At 35.5% G+C, this 23,332-nt stretch overlaps 1 protein-coding gene and 1 pseudogene across 2 annotated transcripts; both read right to left on the bottom strand.

Moving 5' to 3' along the window:
* The window catches only part of LOC129311502 (ATP synthase subunit delta', mitochondrial-like), a 7,180-nt pseudogene extending 5,818 nt beyond the window's left edge, over nt 1-1,362 (bottom strand).
* Nucleotides 916-23,332, bottom strand: LOC129311143 (uncharacterized). Of its 2 annotated transcripts, none has more exons than XM_054953183.1 (23): nt 23,026-23,332; nt 20,185-21,175; nt 15,331-15,446; nt 12,790-12,998; nt 12,376-12,495; nt 12,104-12,232; nt 11,866-11,991; nt 11,458-11,513; nt 11,245-11,344; nt 10,859-10,976; nt 10,557-10,766; nt 10,039-10,363; nt 9,198-9,291; nt 8,928-9,036; nt 8,577-8,842; nt 8,345-8,469; nt 7,866-8,100; nt 6,921-7,109; nt 6,554-6,828; nt 5,327-5,534; nt 5,000-5,239; nt 3,525-3,610; nt 916-1,667 (listed from the first exon to the last, which is right to left on the bottom strand). In XM_054953183.1, exons 2-23 carry the CDS (start codon nt 21,015-21,017, stop codon nt 1,508-1,510), a joined length of 4,329 nt encoding a protein of 1,442 aa, XP_054809158.1. In that variant the 5' UTR covers nt 21,018-21,175; nt 23,026-23,332; the 3' UTR covers nt 916-1,507. The 2 variants fall into 2 exon arrangements, with proteins under 2 accessions (XP_054809158.1, XP_054809157.1); XM_054953182.1 differs by having other exon boundaries at nt 23,083-23,332.

The following is a 23,332-nucleotide window of genomic DNA, read 5'->3' as shown; positions in this document are numbered from 1 at the left end:
AAATTACATATTACTAATAAAATTTATTAAATACATTTTACAATCTTATTTTTTTCCAAAAAAAAATATAAACATCCAAATATGCTTTTTAATTTAGTATTCCAACTGTATAAGAATATTAAAGAGATGAAATAATGAGAATGATAATATTAAAAAAAATATTATTAATAAAAATTTATTTTAATCAAAAGCATTTTATATTTTAAAACGTTAAATCTATTTTAAAAGTACATTAAATTGAGACAGAGGTAACATGTTTAAAATAACATATTACTTGTCAAATGAAAGATCATACTGTGTGAGGATCTTTAAGAAGGCCATGGTAGTCAAATTCATGCCATTTGCTTTTAACAAACAGCTATAGACAACAGGCTTCAAAGTTAAACAGATGCATATCAACTTTGAGACCCAATAAATTCCACCACAAGCTTGCATTTCAAATTTCCATATCAGAGAAATTTCAGCAACGACTTCATCGGTTTTAGACACATTTTCTTCTAGTTCTCTAGCTCCCTAGCTCCCATGTATACGTGAATGACCTTCAACCAAACCCAGTTGTTCATGTGACTCACGATACTCTCGAGTCGAGAACCTGATATTACTTTTGAAATTGGTATTGTTATTTGGTTGCAGCAGCATCTTTGTTCATCCTCCTTTTTGGCTCTGGAGAACTGAGGACCAAGAAAGAAGTAGGTCTTGTGAATTGTGAGAGGATGTTTATGTAACTCTCTTTGAATGAATGAATCCAAAGGAAAATGAAGAGATAGACACATTCAAAGGAAATGGAAATGAAATAGAACAAGAACAAGAATCCACCCACAGCCAAAAAATGTATATGAAATAGGTGGCTTTTGGCTTGTAGAATTCCAGATGTCCCGTATTAGACAAACGACTAAATGAAAATGAGAATTCAAATGTTAAAATGAGAATCGTATAACATTAATGCAATAATTATAATAATATCCAACCCTTTATAGCAGAGGAGCAAAAAGCAGCCTTCCCAAAGGCTTCTCATTCCAGTCAGTACTTGGTGGCAATGGATCACGTGTAAAAAGGAAATATAATTTTAAATACAAAAAAATAAAGAAGAAAATGGTGAAACTCGATGGTACTACTACTGAGTAAATCAGCTACAAGAACGCATTCTCTCTAGACCCTACTCACAAGTTCCTTGTACTGTTCCATAAACCAACCTATAAGATTTTTACATCGAAACAAAAACTGCAGACCTGTACCTGATTTTCCTATACATCTCTGCTTATATTTACATAGCAGGGTAGCCACAATGCTTCCAACCAGGGCAATAATAAAGCCTTCTTTTAAGATTGTATTTGGTTTCACGTAAGTAACCACCAAAACCATGATATTTTATGAAAGCAGGAAGTTATATGCTCCTACCAAAACTATGCTTTTGGTGGTTTCCAATGTGAAACTAAACACACAGTAAGTAGTTGAATCACCAAAACTTAATATATATGTGCATGTCTGACGTCCTGCTCGATTCCTGTCAAAAACCTGATTCATGGGCCCAAAAAGCATCGGGATCTGGGCAATATACAGAAAAATCTTCGATTTCAAGATTAGCTATATGCCAATTGACAAAACGGGCTTGTAACAGCTTGAAGAGAAGCAGTATGGTTGGCAAAAGCCAGCACTCGTCATCTTCCCTGCAAGAGAATGTATTAAAATACAGTGGAAACTATAAAAGATAATTGATGTTCTAGAAGAAACAGAAGAGCAGAACAAGATCCTCAAAAACAATCCAGACAATTTAGTGGCAAAGAAAATCTCGTAGGGCCTTAATAACAAGATAAATGTCATTCACAAATGTGATCAACAACACATTTCATTATATTTATTAATGCTAAAATGACTTTGTGATCGACATCATGAGGACATTAATAGCCTGTGGCAAAAAGAGGAAAAGATGAACTATAATAGCCAAATTGCATATCAGTATGTACGTACTATGCCTTCTTCACAAAGGCGGCCAGGGTAAAGTACTTAGGCACTGACATAGGAGTTTTTCCATTTATATAACCCGCACATCAACTATTACTCTCTACTTTTACCAACATTTGCAAGAACATTAGGAAGTTCAATATGAAATTTAAAAAATTGAAAAACTTAACGTATCAGACAAAATCATTTACCAAGAAGATAAAGAGATAGACTATAGACTGCTAAGTACAACCATCTTCACTGTCACATTTGATTGAAACCTTAAAGTTGATAGGGCTGCACATTGCAATCTAAATCAACAGTGCGTATATTATTTGCATGATAACTTTCTAATGCACTCTCGCAGGGACTTCTACCCATCTCCTCCATGGGGGGTTTTTAAATATCTGACATTTTTCCAATTAATTCTATCACAGAAGTTATTCATGGATATTTATTCAATACTCATGACCAATTACAACTTTGTATGACGTTCATTTTTTATCCTTATTAACATTACTGCTTCTATCGCTGTATGGCATTCACTTCAACACATTTTATTCAAATAAATCTTGTTTAAAAGATTACAGCTTGGGTAATAACAATTAAAACCACATCCCCGAATCACAGGGAACTACACCAAATCAAACATGGCAGAAAACTGCTTGGATTCTAGGGACATGAATATCTTTCTCCTTATTGAACATATACCCCTTACAAATTCGTTCATTCTTCTTCTTTCGAAGAAAAGGAGGCTAAAGAAAATCTAAATAGAAACAACACTATAGAACACTCCTAAGGTATTCTCCACCACAAGATTGAAGCAACCAAATGATGGGTGGGAGATAATAGCAGTAAGCTCGAGAATTTTTCAAATACAGAATGATTTTCTCACAGTGAACAATAAGCAAGAGCGACTTTCTATCTTGATGGCTAGAAAGACTAAAGCCTGCAATCAAGAAGGAAAGATGCTTCTTACCTTCACTCGAGGTACAAGTAACCTTTCACCTGAACTCCTCACTCTCCTATGGTTCAATAAGAAAACAGTCTCTAGTGCCCTGGACCCCTCCCAGGAATCCTGTCGCTTGGCTGAGATTTTTGATTCTCTTTTTTCTACTGCTCTTGGGGAAGGAAGACAGAGAAGAGAGGGAAGATGATTATAGTTGCAAAAACGACTTCAACATGTGTGATAGATCAGCCCGATAGTGAAGAACTACACTGAGCCTTAACAATAAGCACTTGACAACCATATTTCCTAAACATTGAGCTAGTACACTGGTGGGCACTATAACATCAGCCACGACATGATGCAAAACTTCTTGAAAGATGTTCAAGATTAGACATGGCATTTTCCTCCAGAGAGAGAGAGAGAAACCCTTCATACAGAGCCGTACAATGAGAAAACATAATCCAACCGATTATCATGTTCAAGTATGAAGTGTAAATATATCATGGTAAAATACAACTGTCAACTTGAAACTATGTCTGCATAGATGTGAATCAAAACATGAATCTTAGTTGTTTGTCAAAGATGTCATTGTTGTTCAGGACAATACGGCGAGATAACGAAGTTGCACCCTTACCTCTTAATATTCCACGTACTGGCCTCATCAGGCTGATGGAAATGGGATAATGCATAGTGAAGGAGGCAACAAACAAAAGCCACTCCCTGCAAAAGAAGTCAAACAGTCAGATAAAAGCATGGGATACGGAGCGTATAATAGTTTAAACACCTTAAGAAATCAAGCCTTTAATATGTCTAGAATGGCACGTGTCGTCCCTTAAACCTGTAATCTAACATAAGGCCTTTCAGCTCCTGTGAGATGGGATAATCTGGGAATTTCTACAGGGCTCTGCTACTGGGTTTTGGGCAAGGGTGTCACTGATGGAAATTTAGAAAGATTGAAGGTATTCACTTCTGGACGTAGAATTATCTCAACTCTTGTTTGGGTCATGATGTAGTGTAATAATAATCTATTTATCCTCAGCATTTGTTCTTTCTATGCGTGAGGCTTTTTTGCAATTTTCTTTTGCTGTGAACAAAGGTTTTGGGTATTTAGATTATTAGAGATGAGAGAATGCTGACACTGGCATATAAAAAAAAATAATAATAAAAAATAAAGAAAATGCTGATGTTGGAGAGAACAGTTCTGCGAGCACATCATATTATTTGGGTCATATAATTAATATCTATATAGTATACATTTTTTAAATATAAAGTCAAAGCAGTATCAGTACTGAACTTCTTGTAGCACAATAATTTCCAGTAAATTTCTTCATGCATTTCGTGAAAATATCTAGAGTCTTGCAAGAGAGTATATAATCTATTTGTACAATTTTTTTCATATTCTGATCATGATTTGAGGAAAATCAATATGGATCACTGCTAGAAACAGTTCACAACATCATATTTCTTAAAGGTCAGTTTACACACATCACAGGAAACTAAAATTGATGTTTTTAGCTACTGGAAGAATTCATGTACTCCAACACTAGTCATACAGATATAAAAAACATAAGAACTTGTTTCCCTCTATTTAAAAAAAAATGGATTCACCCAATATAATTACATTTTGCATCTTCGGTTAATACAAATCTCACAACTTTAATTTTTTGGCATTGGCATTATGGTCTCTTTCTTCTAATATAGAGTTCTAAGGACCTTTTCATTAATAATTACTTCACATTATTTATTTGATACTATCTTCCTACCACTGCCTTTGACATTATCTCAGCGTAAAATTATAAAAAGTTTGCTCAAGAGTCACATGATTAAAAATTAGATAATATACAGGCAACAGTAGAAAAAGTGTTCTAGAAAACTTCTGAATTATTTCAGCAACATCTATCTTAAAATTAATCACCAAGAGTATAAAGGGCCAAGACGTGTGACAGGCGATAACACAAGATAAGCTCACAACTAAATGTGTGTTAGTGGCACTCTAATTTAGCAAAGGTCCAATGAACTCAGCATAACAGAATTGTAATTGATGCTTGTTTGTTGCTTCTCATCCGCACAAAACAAATGCAACAGGTGATAGCAAAAAGCACAACTTACAATATTAGATAAAGAAGTAGCATTCCACAGCGCATATACTCGAGAAAGTGAAGCTCTTCTTGGTTCTTTACTGAATAAAGCATTCAAACCGGCAGGAAATGGTGAAAGCAGGGAAAGAGGAAGTATTAGCAGAACACACAGAAAAGCTGCGAGAGATATCCAGTAGAACTGAAGCAACAAGAGAAGAGTGACTGAAAGATCTGCTAAAAGCATCAAAGTGATCAGCAACTGCACTGTGTCCTGGCATGGATATGACATTTATGAGATAATGTTCAATGTTCAATTTCTAGTTGTGGAGCGGTAAAGGCCACAAAATCATTGAACTACCTGGCGACCAACAGGTCTAGTGTTGCATAGCAGAAAAGAAAGTGGGAACAGAAAGTCTCTTTTAAACTCCAAAGATTTCAGGGTTGCATCATTTATAAGTCCTCCATTAATCCCTCCAGTTATCCTCTTAAGAGATAAAGAATTACTAACGCATGGCCAATTATGCTGATGCTGCTTAAGACTCTTTCTCCCACAAGCAGCATTTTCCCTGTCACATGGTTAGCAAAATGATAATCCCTTCAAGCCAATTCCCAAGAATTAACAATCTTTTGCATCCCAAAAATGAACAGACCACAGATGTGATAACCAGCCAGGCTGAAATTATAGACGTAGCACATGCTTGTCACTACCTTATGGTGAACCGCAAATCAACTTCATCTAGCGGGTGCAGAAAGAATCAAACTGTAAATACATTTTGATGAATTTTTTTTTAAAAAAAAAAACCCTAAGACTTGAACCTGCTCACAATGCGCTTTTTCCAAATCCATGATCAGGTCACAATTCTAAGAGTATATATTATGAATTCAATCAACATTTGAAGAGACCATTGCTCCTTTGGGCCATGTTTATGAGAGGAGACAGTCCAAAGCTACTACTAAGACCAATGACACTGGTAAGGGAACAGAAGAAGGCACTAAAACAGGCCCAAGGCAGGAACTCTAAGGATGGCAGTGAGTCAGTTATCTAGGGCTGTATGCCTTAGAAGGAGGCAAACAATCAGACAAGTGGTGTCTGGGAGAGCTCCTGACCTCTCAAAAGTCAAGGAAGCGCTTCTATTTTCTGCTTTATTTTCCTTCCATTTCTTGTTATTTTCACTGTAGTTGTTCTTAGTTGGTTCTTCTATCCCTTTTTCCTCTTCCAACCCCATTGAAGAGGCTGTAACTAACTAAAATAGTGGAAATATATCAGTAAAACTACTCAGTTCCATCAGCATTATTATTGCTTAAGTATGTATAGCAATAGTTAGCCGCAACATTGGTTCTAATTGTTTTATACAGTCATGTTTGATATTTTTCCTTTGAGTAGGCACAGAATTCTACATTCAAACACTTTGCTGGGTGAAGTCCATTCAATAACAATCATATTTTGATTTTTTGATTGCAATTAACTTCATTTAATCACATAAGACTATCAGAAATGATTAATCTCCCCTATCATAATAGGCTTATTTGGAATAAATCAATTTTATAGACTATTTGGCATAAAATTTGCGAGGTACTAAATCACCTTGTTGGTCCACCACTATTGTCCCAAGTATCAGACTCGTGCAAAGAATAATCACCAACTGCCACCACAATACCCAGCTGATAATAACCAGAAGCTGTTGCTTGGAACCATCCCAACTCAATTTTAACACCATGAAACTCAAGTTGAGGATTTGCATGGCTATTTATCCAAGCAACAACAGGATCTAGTGAAGTACGAATTGATCCGTGCCTCGCCGTCCTCAACTGGGCATTCAGCCCAGCCACCAAGCGATTCCAAACAGTTGCTGGGACATGCTGTGGACATCAATTTTGGGATTTGCACATCAGTAATGAATATAGGAGGAAAAGAGACTGGCTAAATTGAAAGGTAGCAACAATTGAGAGACCTGGCCTAGAAGGTTGGTCAATAGTGTATCATTGTGAATATTGTAAGGTGTCATGTAGCTCCCATTCCCACCAAATATTATGCACATAGGAAATCTCTTTTTAATAATTGAGACAATGTCTAACCGCTTCTCATCACCACCAAGGAAAAAATCAATGTATGCCACCATCAAATCTGGTGTTGCCCCAACCTGCATGATGGTTTAACAATTTGACAAGGATGAGATTGACATCAGTGTACACTCCTAGGGAAACCTCTATTGAAAATATCTTATATTTTTAATATGGTTTTTCTGGAAAAACATATTCGATTTATATGAATAAATAAAATTAATGCCAATCTTCAATAATCACATGGCTGTTTTCATGACAAGATAAAGGAACCCAATCTGTTGAACAGGACAACATCTGCTGGCCTAAGAGAATAGGACAATATCTCATTATTTAAATTGTTTATAACTTACAAGCTGCAAACAGAAGTGCATATTGCTTTACCAGGTTCTCTCTAGATAACCATTGAGAATTGCTACCAAAAAGAAGAAAAAAACTACAACAATCAAATATAATTCATTTGGTTGGGGAGGAATAGATTTTTAACATAGAAGAGGAAACATACTTTACACAGAGAGAGAGAGAGAGAGTGGAAACAGAAATTATTACTGTTAGAATTAATAGTTCAGTGCAATCAATTCATGCATACGTAAATTATTGTGCTTTGACATGAACATCTACTCAACATGCAAACCATTTTCTCATATCTTACAAAATAAAACTTGAATTGAAATATTTATCATGAAAAACTTAACATTATTGCATTGGATGGAAGAGTAGCAGCATTGTCGACCATGTGTCTTCCAAACTCATTCTCAATTATAATATTAAGAGAAAGAGTCTGGCAAACTTAAAAATAAAATTCCCCATTATGTTAAATGCTTTGCAAGCCAAACCTTCATCCCTTTGTACAAAGCACGTGATCTACAGGAGCGTAGACATGAATGGTCATATTCAGACTTGACGTATTCCTGAAGGCGACTAACTTTTACTCTCCTCCGCCACTGTTTCCAGGACCAAGCACAAGGAAATGCAACAACTGAAAGTATACTGTGTACTGATCCCTCCCACCAATCATATGCAGCAACTGAGTTGATCTCATCAATGAATCTGTTAAAAGCATCCTCGTACCTGCATCCCAAATTGAACCAGATGTTAAAAGATAATGTGACTGAAGATATTACACAGGAATACTGACACAATCTTTATCTTCCAAAAATGGGCATTTCAAGCTTTGTAATGTGGCTGCTTGCTGTAAAATCTTTCCTATGGAGTATCTCCAGAAGTGAGGAGTACTTAGTCAGTAGATACATAACAAGATATGGCATTAGGACCTGAGACATGCATGCATGCATGAAAATGCAGTTTCTCTTACACAATTTCAATTATTGCATGAGGAGGTGAGTAAGGAAGATGCCAGGGCTCCCTAAAAGTATTAGGCCCCATGAAGTACATCCTGTGCACGTGACTTTGAGTCTCTTCAGCTCTGGCTCCACGGACCTAATTTTTCAACAAAACTTAAGGCCTCAAACACTTGTACTTAAGTGCAATTACAGACACAGATATAACTAGATATATCAGTGAAATTTTTGTTATCAAATTAGCACCTCAGAAAGGGAAAGAAGGTATGGAAAATGGTGCTGATTATGCCGCTCAATTGAACTTGCACTGTGATATGTACCAGAACCAACCAACTTGATTCTCAATGTACTTAACAGTAGAGCCAAAAGTAACAAAATGAATGATAACAATACTGCAAACGGCCAGGGACCTCCAAAAGTATAAATAAGCTCCTCTAAAGTTGTATAGCAATTGGGCAATCTATATTTGTCAGATATACATTTATAGGGACAAGACTTATTCCTAACTCCACCTGCAATGAAGATTGTTGCAATTATTATTATTAAAGAGAGAGCAAAACATTATGCATATTAAACAAGTTGCAACATCAAAGATACCTCGTATATATATGAAATTTGCACGATTGGGAAGAAGATCAATAGGACAAGGAATGCAAAGATTCATATCAGAACCATCAACATCTTTGTAAGTACCAATTGGGCATTCCTGAAAACTCAATTGCTCTGTTTGATTAATTTCAGGACATAAAGTTTTAATGCATGTGAGAAAATATATTAGAGATCTGAGACAGCTTGAATGCCGTCCAAGTTCTATGCATAAGGATACAATGTAAGAAGAAAAGGAACATAGAATCAAACGGAACAAACCTTACAAAAAATGCCATAGAGGCCCTTGGGGCATTCTTTCCCTGTAATGGTACCCCCCATTCCATGATGGCCACCATTATTCCCAGCACCTCCACTGTCAAAAATCACAAAGAAAATATAATTTTTGGATTACTTAGCCCACTCTGTGATTGAATTATTTAAAATATGGCGATTCAAATTACTTAAACTAATGAGTTTAACACCTCAAAAGGAAAAAAATAAAAAGAAGGGCAGGGGATGTGACAAACCAAGGTAGCTTTTGAGCCAAAACCACATTTTTTTAGATGTTTGTCTGAAGAAGTATATGACTTTTATCAACAAAAGCAAAAATTAGTAAAGATGACACTCATTTTCGCCAGTCCTTTGAGCAATCTAACTGAAAACCAAAAATAACGCCATTGACCTTTATGCCAATTCATTCTTAGTGCACTGAATAGATATTACCCCAGCTAATAGTACTACAAGAAAAATCCTATCATCTCAATTTGTTCAATGTTTCACTAAGAACGTTGCCAATTTGCAATGGAATCTTTGCATTCAGGTGGTTCACTTTTCTTTCTCTTCCTGTGTAAGAGATACAGTGTGCAATTCTACTGAAGCAGGAGTCCCTTCAAAGTAGATTAGTTTAAAGTCCAAATTTAAAGTGTCCACGGCAGCAAGAACTACATAATATCTGAAAAGCTCCACAAGCATGGTAAACAAACACTTTCTCTAAATAGCTCTTGAAATTCTCAACTTTTCATTAAAAGATTATCATGAAGATACAAATGTTAACCCAAGAAGAAGAATTAATATCTATTTTATGTTTTGAAGCCATTATTTAAGATGTGATAATATACACCTGCTGTTCATTAGGCCATGTATACTGGCAACAGGAACATACTCTTCACCAGCACCAATCTTTGACCAGTGGAAATGAATTCTCCCTCCCCCACCACCACCGCCACCAAGAAGGCCACCATTGCCACCAACAACAGTTAGGGATGAATTGTCCAACAGCCTGAGTTCTTGAAGGAAAATAAGTACTGTCCCGCCAGAACCCCCTCCAAGACCACCAACCAAAGAACCATCACTATTTCGCATTACTTTGCTAAAGCTTTGACCGTCAGCCCTCATAGATCCATAAAGGTCAACCCTCAAAAGTGGCCACTGAATGGATCCCATCACTAGCAACAACAAAACATAATTTTCAAAATCAGATACTTTGCACAAAGACTAGAAGTATGAAAAGAAAGCAGAGGATGGGTTATTGTAATATCTGAATTTGTCAGAAATGCAAATATTTGCAGCCCCAAGCAAAGTCAAGACAAATTTTATACTTGAAACAAATAAAACTAAAGGCATTTCAAAAAAAATTACCAATCATTCCCCCTCCAACCACTTGGCCATATGATTCATCAGGGCCTTTGGTTCCGCTGCCCAGCTCACATGGAAGACTGGCATTGCCATATACACTACCACCACTACTCTCTCCCCCATTGAAATATCCAGACCCTCCTCTTCCACCATAACCAGCTCCACCACCAGCTCCATTCAAAAAGTTTCCCTTTCCAATACCTCCAGTGCAACCTGAAAAGGTCACACACTGTCTGATCAGAATCACAAATCTATACCATCAACCAGACAAAGGTAGAAAGGACCAGCAAAATTATAGAACTTACCTAACCCAGAGGCTGTAATCATGCCATCAGCATCAACAATGACAGTCCTTGCCCTGTGGATGTGAATTACACTTCCCTTCATAATGCCATTTACAAGAATATCCTCAACACGACATATCTGGAAAAAAGTTAATTAAAAAAAAAATACCACCTCAAATTTCTATCCTAGCAGGATATTACAATTGGCAACATAAAAGAGTCATTTAACTTGAATAATCAGCAATGGCTGATGTGGTAAAAAGAAATAGTGTCATATGCTTCAAGCAAGACATTGAAAGGTCAAAGAGGGGGGAAAAGGAGAGAGAATCCAAGAAAAAGTGACAGGAAGTAAAAATTGCAATTTGAAGATGCTTAAGCATACACCCATAATTACGTCATAATCTTACTTGAAGTGAGAAAGAGAGTGTATAATTGACATGGCAATCGTCAGGTGGAGTAATCAAATCTACAGGACAACTTTGTGTCTCACAAAGACTTTTTGTGACCCTAAAAAAAAAAAATTCAAAATAGATAAGTTTGTAACTGATAAGGAGTTCACAAGCTGTATGGAATTCAGTCCCATAAATCAAATAATGTGACTAGAAAGTATCCGTGCTTACAAGCCTCTACTTTCATTGTCATCCAAAGGAGCCTGAAGTAAAGAACCTGGGCCAACCTGTCATGGAAGAAGGGATATTTTTTAAATAAAATGAAATTTAATCATAACGAAAAAGAGAGAAGAAATGAAAGAGAAGGATACACTATTTTTCTCATCAAGAAAGATAAACTACAAGTGAAAATAAAAGAGATGAATTCTGTTACAGAAAAGAGCATTGTCCATATTTGTTACACACTGAACACTCCTATCAACCATAACTAAACACTTGAAATTGCCCCTGGACTCTTGGGGTTTTGTGATCTCTATGACATTGTAGCATCCCATCTCGACATCAATAGCAGTATTTCTTAGAAGAACCCCAAAATTTACAACTAAAACAATGAGAACCAGTGTCTAAGGAATTGCTTACAGTTATATTATAAAATAGAGACAAGGAAAGTCGCTGGCCTTTGATTGCATCCCCATGACCGGTCAACCTCAGTAGACCTTGACCATATAAACCTAAGTTTGCATTTGAACTTATGGTAGAGTTTTGCTGCAAGTTGGGGGGAAAATCACAATCAGAAAGATTATTTCAAACCACCAAGCACCAAATATGATCCCAAGGACAAGTGTGCTAAATAGTTTTTAGATGAAGACCATGATACCCTTAAAACAACCAGATTCCTGACTTCAAGGACTGAAGCAGTAACAACCCTATCTTCACCACCATCAATTTGGATTTTGGAGTTCCACATGAGTAACATTTTAATAGCAACTCTAAAGGCACCAAAAACCTTCAGGTATTAAAGGTAAAATTGTTAAATCATGTTACAAAAATCTTAGCTTAGAGACATAAAAATCCTAAACAATTGGCGTTCACATAGATTAAAAAAGGATATCCACTTGAGCAAAAGCACTTTCAATCACAATCTATTACCTTTATGATGGAATCACTCATTAAAAGCTCTTCTGCAACGAGCTCAAATTCAGAAATTGGATAATCGGACAACCCAAAGATTATGCTTCCTCCACGATATACACTAATTTGGCCTCTTACCTTCATAATCAATGTGTTTCAGTTATCAAGAATTAAGGCTACAAGGGTTAGATAAGCAAATAGAAATTAGACAAAAATTTCCAAAGAATAAACTAATATTATAATTTACAAAAATATATTATGCTAGAGAAATATTAACAGAGCCAACTGAAATAAAAACTGAATTTATTAAAATCTAACGTTGCTGAGGAAAAAATGATGCCAAAATTTTCCTGACATATGCAGGAAAATAAAAATCCAAGATACATTAATATCTATGTTGATACATATGTCTTGTGTATATAACTTTCTTACCTGAACTCTGGACCAAACAAGAGGAACCAAAACTTTTGCATGATTCTCCACATAAACATTTGACCAGAGCGGGCGGGTTGAGAAGTCAAGCAATGGAGTATCAGTTTCTGTTGTGAGATTATCATTGCTGACTCTCAGACTTAGTAAATTTGCATTGAAATATGTTCCAGCAGCTCCAGAATTTCCAGGACAGCCAATACTCAAACCTCCTGTCACAATAAATGCATATATTATTGATACAGAAGAATAATACAGAAAGGAGAGAGAAAGAGACTAAAGAGAGAAGGAACAGAGAGATAAGAGGGAAAGAGAGAAGAATAGAACAGAGGAGAGAAAGAGAGACAAGAGATTCTGGGTAAAATGATCAATCTGCCGGAATAGCCAAAAGCATAAGGATTACAAAGGTATCTCGAGTATTTATAGGCTCCTAATCCTTGTAACTGCCCAAGAGTTATGTCCCTTAACTAACTCTAATTAACTAACAATAACTAACTTTTCAATATTACAATTATATAACAATACCCCCTTCCCAAAAGACCTTTGCCCTCGAAGGTCATGTACAGCAATTTGAGGGAACTTATGCTGAAATATTGAAAAGAGAGCATTAAACTCCTAGAAGCTACTGTTCATTGTTCTCTGTCACTGTGCACTGTCATCGGTCACTGTTGATGCTGAATGGAAATAATGAGCACCATACTTGATCACAATGAGACTGAGGAAGCCATTGAGACAGAGGAAGAAGATGATAAGCTTTTCATCTCTCTTCACACTATTGATGGGATGGGGTGGATGGTGCTTCTTCAATGAGACTCACAGGGCACTGTGGCAAGAGACAACTCTAGATTCTTATTCATAATGGCAGCACCTGTGATTTCTTGGATTATGATGTGCCCAAGAAGCTTGGATGGCAGCCTGATGGAACAAGCGAATCTTGGGTAGAAGTGGCTGGGGGAAGAAAGCTTAAAGTTCATGGCATTTGGAAGGGCTTAAAATGGAGAAAGCAGCGCTTAGAATTTACTTTTGATTTTAGAATTCTTGAACTGCATGCTTATGATTTAGTACTAGGGCTTAAGTGGCTCAAAAGTATTAACAATGTTTTCTGAGATTATGAATCACTAACTATGTTTTTTTGGCTTGAAGGGCAAATGTGCAAACTTCAAGCTACTCCTCCTAATCCTTGTAACTACGCAACGGTTATTTCCCTTAACTAACTATAATTTACTAACAGTAAATAACTTTTCAATATTACAAGTACATAACAATTATACACAAGTCTCGTTTTGCTAAAAGCAATATGAAAACGGGAGCAATATAGGTGCTATGAAATGAAAATAATAAATATGATGCAGTAAGATGTCATGAACCCAATGCGTGTTTTTTTAAGAAAAGTCAATCTAAAACTAAAACAACTAAAAGCATACTATCACTGCCACCAAACATTTCTGAGCATATATATAAATAAAAAGGGGGGTGTTGATCTGCTTGCCTCTGAGGTGGAGCTAAGCATCCTTCTCTTTTTTAAATGGAAAATGGATCCATCATTTCGTTTCAGATTAAAAACACAAATACCCAAATGATTGAGTCAAGTCAAACAGCCTTATTTATTTCTCTAAGCGGCTATTCTGATCACATTCTCTAATCCATTCCTTGCTTTATAAACTCTGCTATCCGTCCATGTTTCTCCATGCTGCTTCATTTGATAACAAAGAAGATGAAGAACGATTTGGGACAAGACCTCAGAGTCTTAAAACAATGATGCTAGCAAGAGATCGAAGGGCCATCATTATAGCTTAATTTGAGGTCACTGTTTTCCTCTGCTTCCTCTCAGATTTCAGTCTACGGATGTACACATGAAGGAGATGTGGTTACGTGTCAACAATTCTTGAAAATTATCTTCCAATCCAGTGAAAATTAAGACCTTATGAACTAAGTTTCAAACTCCGTAGAAATATTATTGTGGGGTTTTGATGGGAAATTTGAAAAGATCTATTTTATGTGTAGGAGACCTTAGTTTAGATTTATTTTATGCCTTCAGTGATTTCTTTTACTTTAAGTTGTTGTGTTTAGGACTCTACAAATAGCCCTATATTATAACCTTTATGCCAGACTTGACGATTTGAATAGTCAGAGTTAGTATTGTCTGTTTCTCCCTCATTCTTCTTCCCTTTCTCCCTATTTCTCTCTACTTGTCTCCCTTCTCCTTCTCCCTCTCCCTTTAAATCCTCATCCTAGATCAGACTAACTCCTGAAAAAATGTCATTCAAACGTAGGTCAAACGGATACATGAAAATCAATTTAAGATTACATCATTTTCATTCTTTTTAAATAAAGAGTAGTATCGTTAATTTCACTCATAAATTTTGCAGCCAACATATAGTGATTTCTATATACCTTCAAATGAGATTGTCCAAATTGTTGGTTCTTTTTCACATAAATCATGCTTAACATTCTTTTAATTCTCTCAAACGAATTAAATATTAAATATCTACCATGAACAACCATAGGTTCAACTACCAGGTACAGAAGTGTATTGATACAAACCATGGACAGAAACTTTTAAATCTTCTTGTATGCTGTAACAATCAAGTGATATTCTTCCTCCACCACCGCCACCCCATCCCTTCCCACCAGCAGCACTGATAATACCATATCCCTTCCTACACTTGTCCAAAAATGTGAAGTCCAAGAAAAGTTAGAAGTGCAATATTAGCTCTTCTAGTAAATAAAACTATTGGGCAAGAGAAGCTTCTCAGTGATTCAGAAATCAGAACAAAAAGATGGGTCAGATATTGCTGTTCCTTATTGATGGGGGAGAGACTAGAAGAGAGCTTGAAAGAAATTTATTTGTTTAAAAAAAAAAACAAAAAGACAAGCTACATGCTAGCATGCAAGAGAGAAAATCAAAACCTCAATAAATGAAAAGTGCTTTAGTTTTGCACGATCAGACAAATATTAAGCAAGCATTTTTTTTTTTTGTGCAAACAAGGGAATAATTATCATGACAGAAAAAACAATTACAACTAGGCCATGAGGCCGAGAAAATTACAGAAAAGAGACATTAGGTGGAAAGCCACCAAGAACTACGTTTCAATAGGATTACATATTACAAAAGAGGTTTTTAGCTTCAATAGTTTGGGACATTAAACTGCACACAGAGCGAGCTAAACTGGAATTTTAAGTATGCATTTTAAATGGACATAAAGCATCACTTCAGCTATTTTTAATAGTAATATTAATTACCTCACATGACCATTTAAATTTAGAATTTCACATATCATGTTACCATAATTGTAGAAAAATAAATATATTACCTCCTTAATCATCACTCGAGAGGGGATTTTGAAGTTAAAGGAGTGTTTGAATACAACTTCTGGTATCTCCCAAAAGTCCTTTTGGTATGCCAACTTTCATTTAAGATATCACAGAAGTATTATTGGTGGTTTTGCAATTGTCCTTTTTCACCCTTGTCCTTGAAAAGTTTAGGTGGTAAATTTACTTGTACAAAATCTCTGATAGATCTCAAGAGTAATACTGGCCTCCTTACCACCAATTATCACAGGATTCCCCCCCCCCAAAAAAAAAAAAAAAACAGTCCGATTTCTTATCTCAAATTCAGTGGTGGAGCTAGGAACCATGATCAGTGGGAGCAAAATATTTTATAAGAAATTATCATTTAAAAACAATTTATAATTTTATATATATCATTAAAATAACCTATTTTCATTTGAACTTTTGAATTAAGACATGTAATTAACCCACTAATAATATCATGATTTTTCCTTCTTAAATTTAAATTGAGTAGTGTTCCAATATCAATAGTTTCATTACCTAAATGCTCATTTGAGGATATCATTCTGTAACAACTCATGCAATTCATAACAACGATACATTGAAAAAATATATTATGAATTGTCGCAAACAAATCATAATATTTTAATGAAATGCTAAGAATAACATCTTGGAGGAAAGCAAGCTTATCTAATCATAATAGAGACAAATATATATATATATATATATAAAGCTACAAATACTATTTTATTCAAACATGGTTTAAAAAAATTATCAAAATTATAGTGCTTTCAAATAGAATTGTTTGAAAGGCCTAACTGAAAATAATATATTGACATTTTAAATACATATATTACTAGATTATTAAAAAAAATACCCCAAAAAAAAAAACATCATAGGTATGCCCATATCAAATATACATTGAAAATTAGAAAAAATTATTAAACAATGGGGCAGCAAAAGAAAAGAAACACTATTACGTACTCCCTCCATTCCTTAATATAAGAAAACATTTGAAAGCATTTTTTGGTCCTAAATATAAGACAGTTAAAATAATTAATGCTTTTTTTTCAATTTTACCCCTTGTTTATTTATTGTCATTTGAATTTCTAATTAACAATTTATAATGGTAATATTTCAAAATAAACATGAAGTTTGCTAACTTTATCTTATATTAAGGATTGAAGTAGTAAAATTTAACCAAAATTTTAAGGTAATGAAAAAGAGAAAAAAGTTACGGAGAAATATGAATGAGAAAAAAGAGGATAAAGAAAAAAAAGATTAATATGCAATTTAGACTTGAACTATAGGTTTAGGAGCGATTTGAACTCTAAACTTGTTATTAGTATATTTTGAATCCCGAATAATTAAAGTCAATGCATCCTCGTCCCTACCATTAATTTGAAACTAACAGTGGTCACTTTTTAAACATAGTGGGGCCCACAACATTCTCTACCTATGTCTTTGGCTCTCTCCTCCCTCCCCCCTCCTACTCTGAGAAGATCATGACTGAAGCAAAAGAAGACGCCATCTCGTGCTTGATGAAGCTACTGGGAGTGCATGATTTTAGTATATGTTTTCAAGAAAACGCAAGATAAAAACACTAGAATGCCACCATATCCATCTACATGCAACCAAACCACAAAAAACCTGGCTGTATTGAGGGTGATTAGGTGATCATTATATTCATTGGTGTAAATATTTATAAATCAAACAAGAGTATTGAATTTATATATAAAAATGACCTATTAAAGTTTATACTTCCCCAAAAAAAAATTTATATCTAAAAATATATAAACAAATTAAACTTATTTTATTTGTGAATACCAACTTATTATAATTTTTCCCATAAACATTTACTTCCAATCAATTGAAATTTTAGAATTTAGAGGTTTTTTTCCTGAAGATTTTAGAGACAGTTGAACCATATGAATTGCTGCCTCAGATTGTCTTTTTATCTTCTGTCAACATGGAACGCCTTCATAGAGTCACAGTTTTGTGGGTGAGCTATGTGGCTTACTAGAAACCTCTAGCTCTAGAATTCGGCTCCCAATTCCATGACTTGACTGTGCTGCTGAGCTCAAGCGTCGGCAGAGCAAAGGAACTCAGCTTAATTCAGGAACATTATTTTTAACTTTGAACACTCTCTCAGTCCCTCTTATCAAACTATGGCCCACACAGCTCTCCAAGCAACACCCGTTTCACGGATTGATTTCCCTTGTTGCTCCTCATTTCAGTGATATGACAGGACAACTTCATCAATCTGCATTAAAGTAACCAACAAGCAGAGCGGCTCCATGCCTTAAGCATCCTCTTCATGTGCTCAATGTCTTCTTCTGCTTCACTCATGATCTTCTTAGAGAAAGAGAGGGGAGAGAGAGAGAGGAAGAAGAAAGCCAGAGATGCAGATAGAGAACATTGTGGGCCCCACTATGTTTAAAAAGTAACTGTTGTTAGTTTCAAGTTAACGGTAGGGGCAAGGATGCATCAACTTTAATTGTTCAGGATTTAAAATGTACTAATTATAAGTAAAAGGTTCAAATCGCCTCTAAAACCTATGGTTTAGGGTCCAAATTGCATATCAACCCAAGGAAAAATAAAAGTGTGTAAATTTTTTTCAAGTTAAAATGTTAAATACAAATTTGTACGTAAATTCAATAAAATTGTGGACCAAAAAATCGCAATTAATTTAGTGGGTTCAAAACTATAAAATATATGGGCAAATAAACATTACATACATATATTACCCAAAAAAATTTGGGGGGGGGGGGTTTCTGTCTCCCCTCAAATGCATTTAGTTCCACCCCATGTATCAACTCATGATCCAGTATTGATGTAATCTACAGAATTTCAACGTATATCCATATTCATGCTATAGTACTAACAATATAAAAACATTTTTTTGTTATAACAAACGACAATTGAAGGAAAAAAAAGACTTTGATAGAAATTAAGGTAGCATGGGATGCATAAGACCCAAGTTGTAGAAAGTGCTCAACATACGTAAATGGGCTGGTTCTCCTATCTTAATAACTTGGATTCCCAACAATTCACATCATAGCTAGTGATTGGAGGCTTCAAAAGGCACTACTTATGGAGGGTTCTAACTAGCAAATAAACCAAGTGCCCTGTAGCTAAGTGTAATTGTCAAGAAATCAATTCTCAAAGGGTGACCAACTGATAGGCACCGAGATAGCATGAATGGCTAGATCTCATTTAAAAAAAAAGGGAAATATAACTTTGGATCCTGTGCTTTGCTCGAGTTTTGCTATAAGTTCCTTCGCTTTTTTTTCAGTATTCTAGATCCTTACACTTTTTTTTTTGGTGTTCTAGCATAGCGACTCAAAGTTTTGTTTTCCCTAAAAAAAATATGGGATGCTTTACAAGGTACTAAAGTAGATTGGTTCTTCCACCATGATAGCTAGCTTTTGGGAGGGTTCCCTATTCATTGGAAGCCTTCTAGACTCAACACATTTTATCCTTTAGGCAGTAATTTGGACATTTGTAATTGAAAACACAAACTGCTGCATTAAAAATAAAACAACTTCAATGCACAAGTATACAATTAACTAAACTAGAATTGACCTATCAACAAGAATGTATGACTCTATGTACCTAGTAGCTCTAGCAAATCATGAAGTGAGCAGGAACTTTTCAACCGCTTGAAAAAAAAAAAAAGACAATTATGGTATAGGATCAAAAAATACAATTACATATGTATGAGTTAAGACTTGAGATATTATTAAAACAAATAAGGTGAACCAAGATAATAAAGCCCTCAAGCCAGTGGAACATGTTGAAAATATGCAAGGAAGTAACCCCAAAGGTGACTGTGGACATATGGGCTAAATGCTGAAGAAAATCCATGAGAAAAGATATTTGAACATCATGATTTATGGCTTGTTATTTAATAATCTAGACTTCAGATATCTTTTCAAATGCAACAACACTACTAATGATTATGTAGCAAGTATCAATATTACAGAACCTCAATGGAATAAAATGTAAAACGTTATTGATTAATAACAATAAACATGCTTCAGAGATTGAGACACTTCGCAATCAATAAGCATGAAGTCACAAATACACACATATAGTGATACTTACAGCTTTAAGGCATGTATTATGATACTTCCACCAGACCCGCCTCCCCCATCAGACCCACCATCTCCACCTTCTGCAGTAACAGAGCCATTTACAAACAAGGTGTCATTCACTATAAGCTTAATACGTCCCCCACCATTCCCTCCAAGTTTTTTCTGAGCAGATTTTCCACCACCCTTACTGCCATAACACCATGGTTCAGACAAAGTAGACCAAGCATAAACATCACCACCCCAGTTTGTGGTATTATCTTTTAAACAGGATGCTCCACGTCCACCATGCCCTCCACCAGCTCCATCATAGCCAAAAGGTGTGCCGCTAGTTTGGGAAGGTGGTGCCCCACCCAAAGATGATGTGTTAATAGATGAACCATATTCCATAGACATATTGGCTGCTGACAAAACCACAGAACCAGCAACAATAGATGCATATTGACCAAGTTTAATGTTACCGGACATATTGAATATTATTGTGCATCCTTCCATAGGACATGATATTGAAGCATGAGGGAGAATCTCCAGGTTTCCAACTCCATATATGTGAATATCAGAATCCAAATAAAAAGTTGAACTTAGCAAGCATGTGGTATTAAACGATCCTACACCGTCCAAGTCCTCACAAGATACTGACTCATTCAATGGAAATGATGGAGATGATATTTGAACAGATACAGAGTGATGCAATTGAGAAAAATCACTCACAAGGGACCCAGATTGACCTAGCTGGTCTTCTGAGCCAGTGCTCCTATTCCTATGCTGTCCTGAAATGAAAGATGTATGAAGATATCCAAATATAATGCAGCACCAAAGGTACCTATGCATTACCATAGAGTGCATCACCACCTATGGCAAGTATGTATCAGGAGATATCCAAAACACGTAATGTTTCAATCAGCTACGGAGTTTGCACAAACATCTATCCTGCAAGATTTGCTTATGAAGTCCACCTTCACAAGATTTAATAAGTAGCCAAGGCTGCTGATTTTGTACATATTCTGCACCCAAAAGAAATATCAGAGGAGAAACGTGAGAGAACAAATTAGTTGTTAACCTGTACACAAAAGATTATGCAATGTGTCTTGCAACTAGAACAACTAAAGTGTGAAGTAGAAGGTTGTAAAAGCTAGGATTTACAAATGCTCACCAAGGAAACTGCATAAATAGCTTTCAGGATTCAACTTGAAAAGCATACAACAAAAAAAAACAAGACTTATCCCACTAGATAGGGTAGGCTACATGGATTACATAATGCCATTGTGCTCTATCATTGACCAAGCTCTACCTTGACAAGCATACAGCATAAAAAAAACTTGCAGCCATAATAGAGACTAAATAAAATAACCAATTAGAAAAACTAGGGACATCACCAAATTCAACCTTGTAAAAGCACGATTGAGTCAATTGCATTCTTTATCATGAGTTAGAAATTCCTATTCTACACCTCCTCCTAAACTATGCCATCATAGGTCTAATAATACAAATCAATGCAGATAGTCATGATAATTTGACACCAATGAAAAAAATTATAATTAAAAGAAAACGGATTAGAAATATTTTTTTCATTTAGAAGCTAGCCTAACTTATGTAAAATATGAAACGTGCAAAATAGTAGCACAAAATATGGCTACTGCAGTACATTTCCCCAACTAGTGGCAAAGCATCCTGCCCCTACTTGTACATCAACCTAAAAGCTGGTGCTATAGAAATCTTGCGTTGGACATAATGTTGCTGTAGGGTTCTAATTACAGCCCATTCTAGTGGGTATTTTGTCTGCAAGAACTTGGAACACAGGATCCATACTGGTCAATAAAGCAAGAATTCATTATATGAAATTTTTTCTTTCAATTACCATTAACACCAACATTAACTTATCCTGTCTAGAAGCGATTTAATTCATTGTTATTATCTTCCTAAGAACATGGCTTTGTGCCACGAAGTACTTCATACTTCATAGTTTAGATTGCACAGTTCTTGTGAAATTTTTGCTTGTGACCATGCTCGGCATTGCCATTAACATTATAGTACTCTACAAATAATAATAATCCCTTATTTCTGATACATGATATATGAATTTTTTCTTAAAAAAGAAATGTTTTGACTAAACAATTTCTAGATGATAAAATATTTAAGAGTAGATTTGAGCAGCATCAGAGACATGTTGTTTGGCATTGTTAACATGTATAGACATGTTGCCTCACTTCTCTTTTATTATGCTCACTTATACACAGCATAGTTAGAACCCAGCTCTGGCAACAGTTCAAATAACAAATTCTTCCTAAGGAGGCCAATTTCACGGAAGTTTCTAATGAAATTAGGCACGCAGGGGAGTAACTATTTGGAAGCTGGATTGAATGTTGCTTTCATTAGTGCCCCAATTATCATGCTTTGCTGATAAAAACTTTGAGCATTAGCGGAAACAATTGGAAGGGCTTTTGCAGATATTATCAAGGGACTTAAGTCCACATCCATGCATACACTGTACCAGTGCCGACAAATTTTCTTCATTCACATTGCTTTCTTTTTTCCCCCATCGTTTCCATTAATTATACATAATTAGATGCTTGCGCACTCTTTCCAATTAATGTGATGCGACAAAATGAAACTTCACTTCATAGACCGCGCAACTCAATCTAGAATCCATTCACAAAGAATGCGAAAAAAAAAAAAGAACTTCAAAAGAATATCGAACAATCAATGAAGCAACGAGTAGACTTCGAATGCGATCGCAGCATAAGATAGATCAATCGAATCATCCAAAAAAAAAATGTTCCCTCAGCCAAATCAACAGCCATAAATAGCTCTAAGCATGATAATAAAACACGAAACAAAATCTCGAACGACTTACATGCAATACTTGTGCTAGTACAGTCAGAATTCCACTAAGCAGAAGGACTGAACTGACCGTTAAAAGAAAGATGGAGATAGTGAAAATTCCACTGAATCTTTGCAGGAAGCTTCCGTTTTTTCTCTCTGACACCGTAGTGGTTCCTGGTCTAAGTCACAGGAAATGGCGTCCACTTTCCCTTTATTTTTAAAAACTTTTCCTGCTTTTTTTTTTCACTTTTCCTTTTTGTTTTGAATACACAGAAAGCTCTGAAACAGCAAAAGACGAGGAAAGGAAAATGAAAAAGTCTCTACGAGTAGAAGCTACG

This window comes from Prosopis cineraria, unplaced genomic scaffold, assembly GCF_029017545.1.
Source record: "Prosopis cineraria cultivar Desert tree isolate PC_DT_omini unplaced genomic scaffold, ASM2901754v1 PC5, whole genome shotgun sequence".
Lineage (NCBI taxonomy): Eukaryota > Viridiplantae > Streptophyta > Magnoliopsida > Fabales > Fabaceae > Prosopis > Prosopis cineraria.
This window is presented reverse-complemented; position numbering and strand designations above follow the sequence as displayed.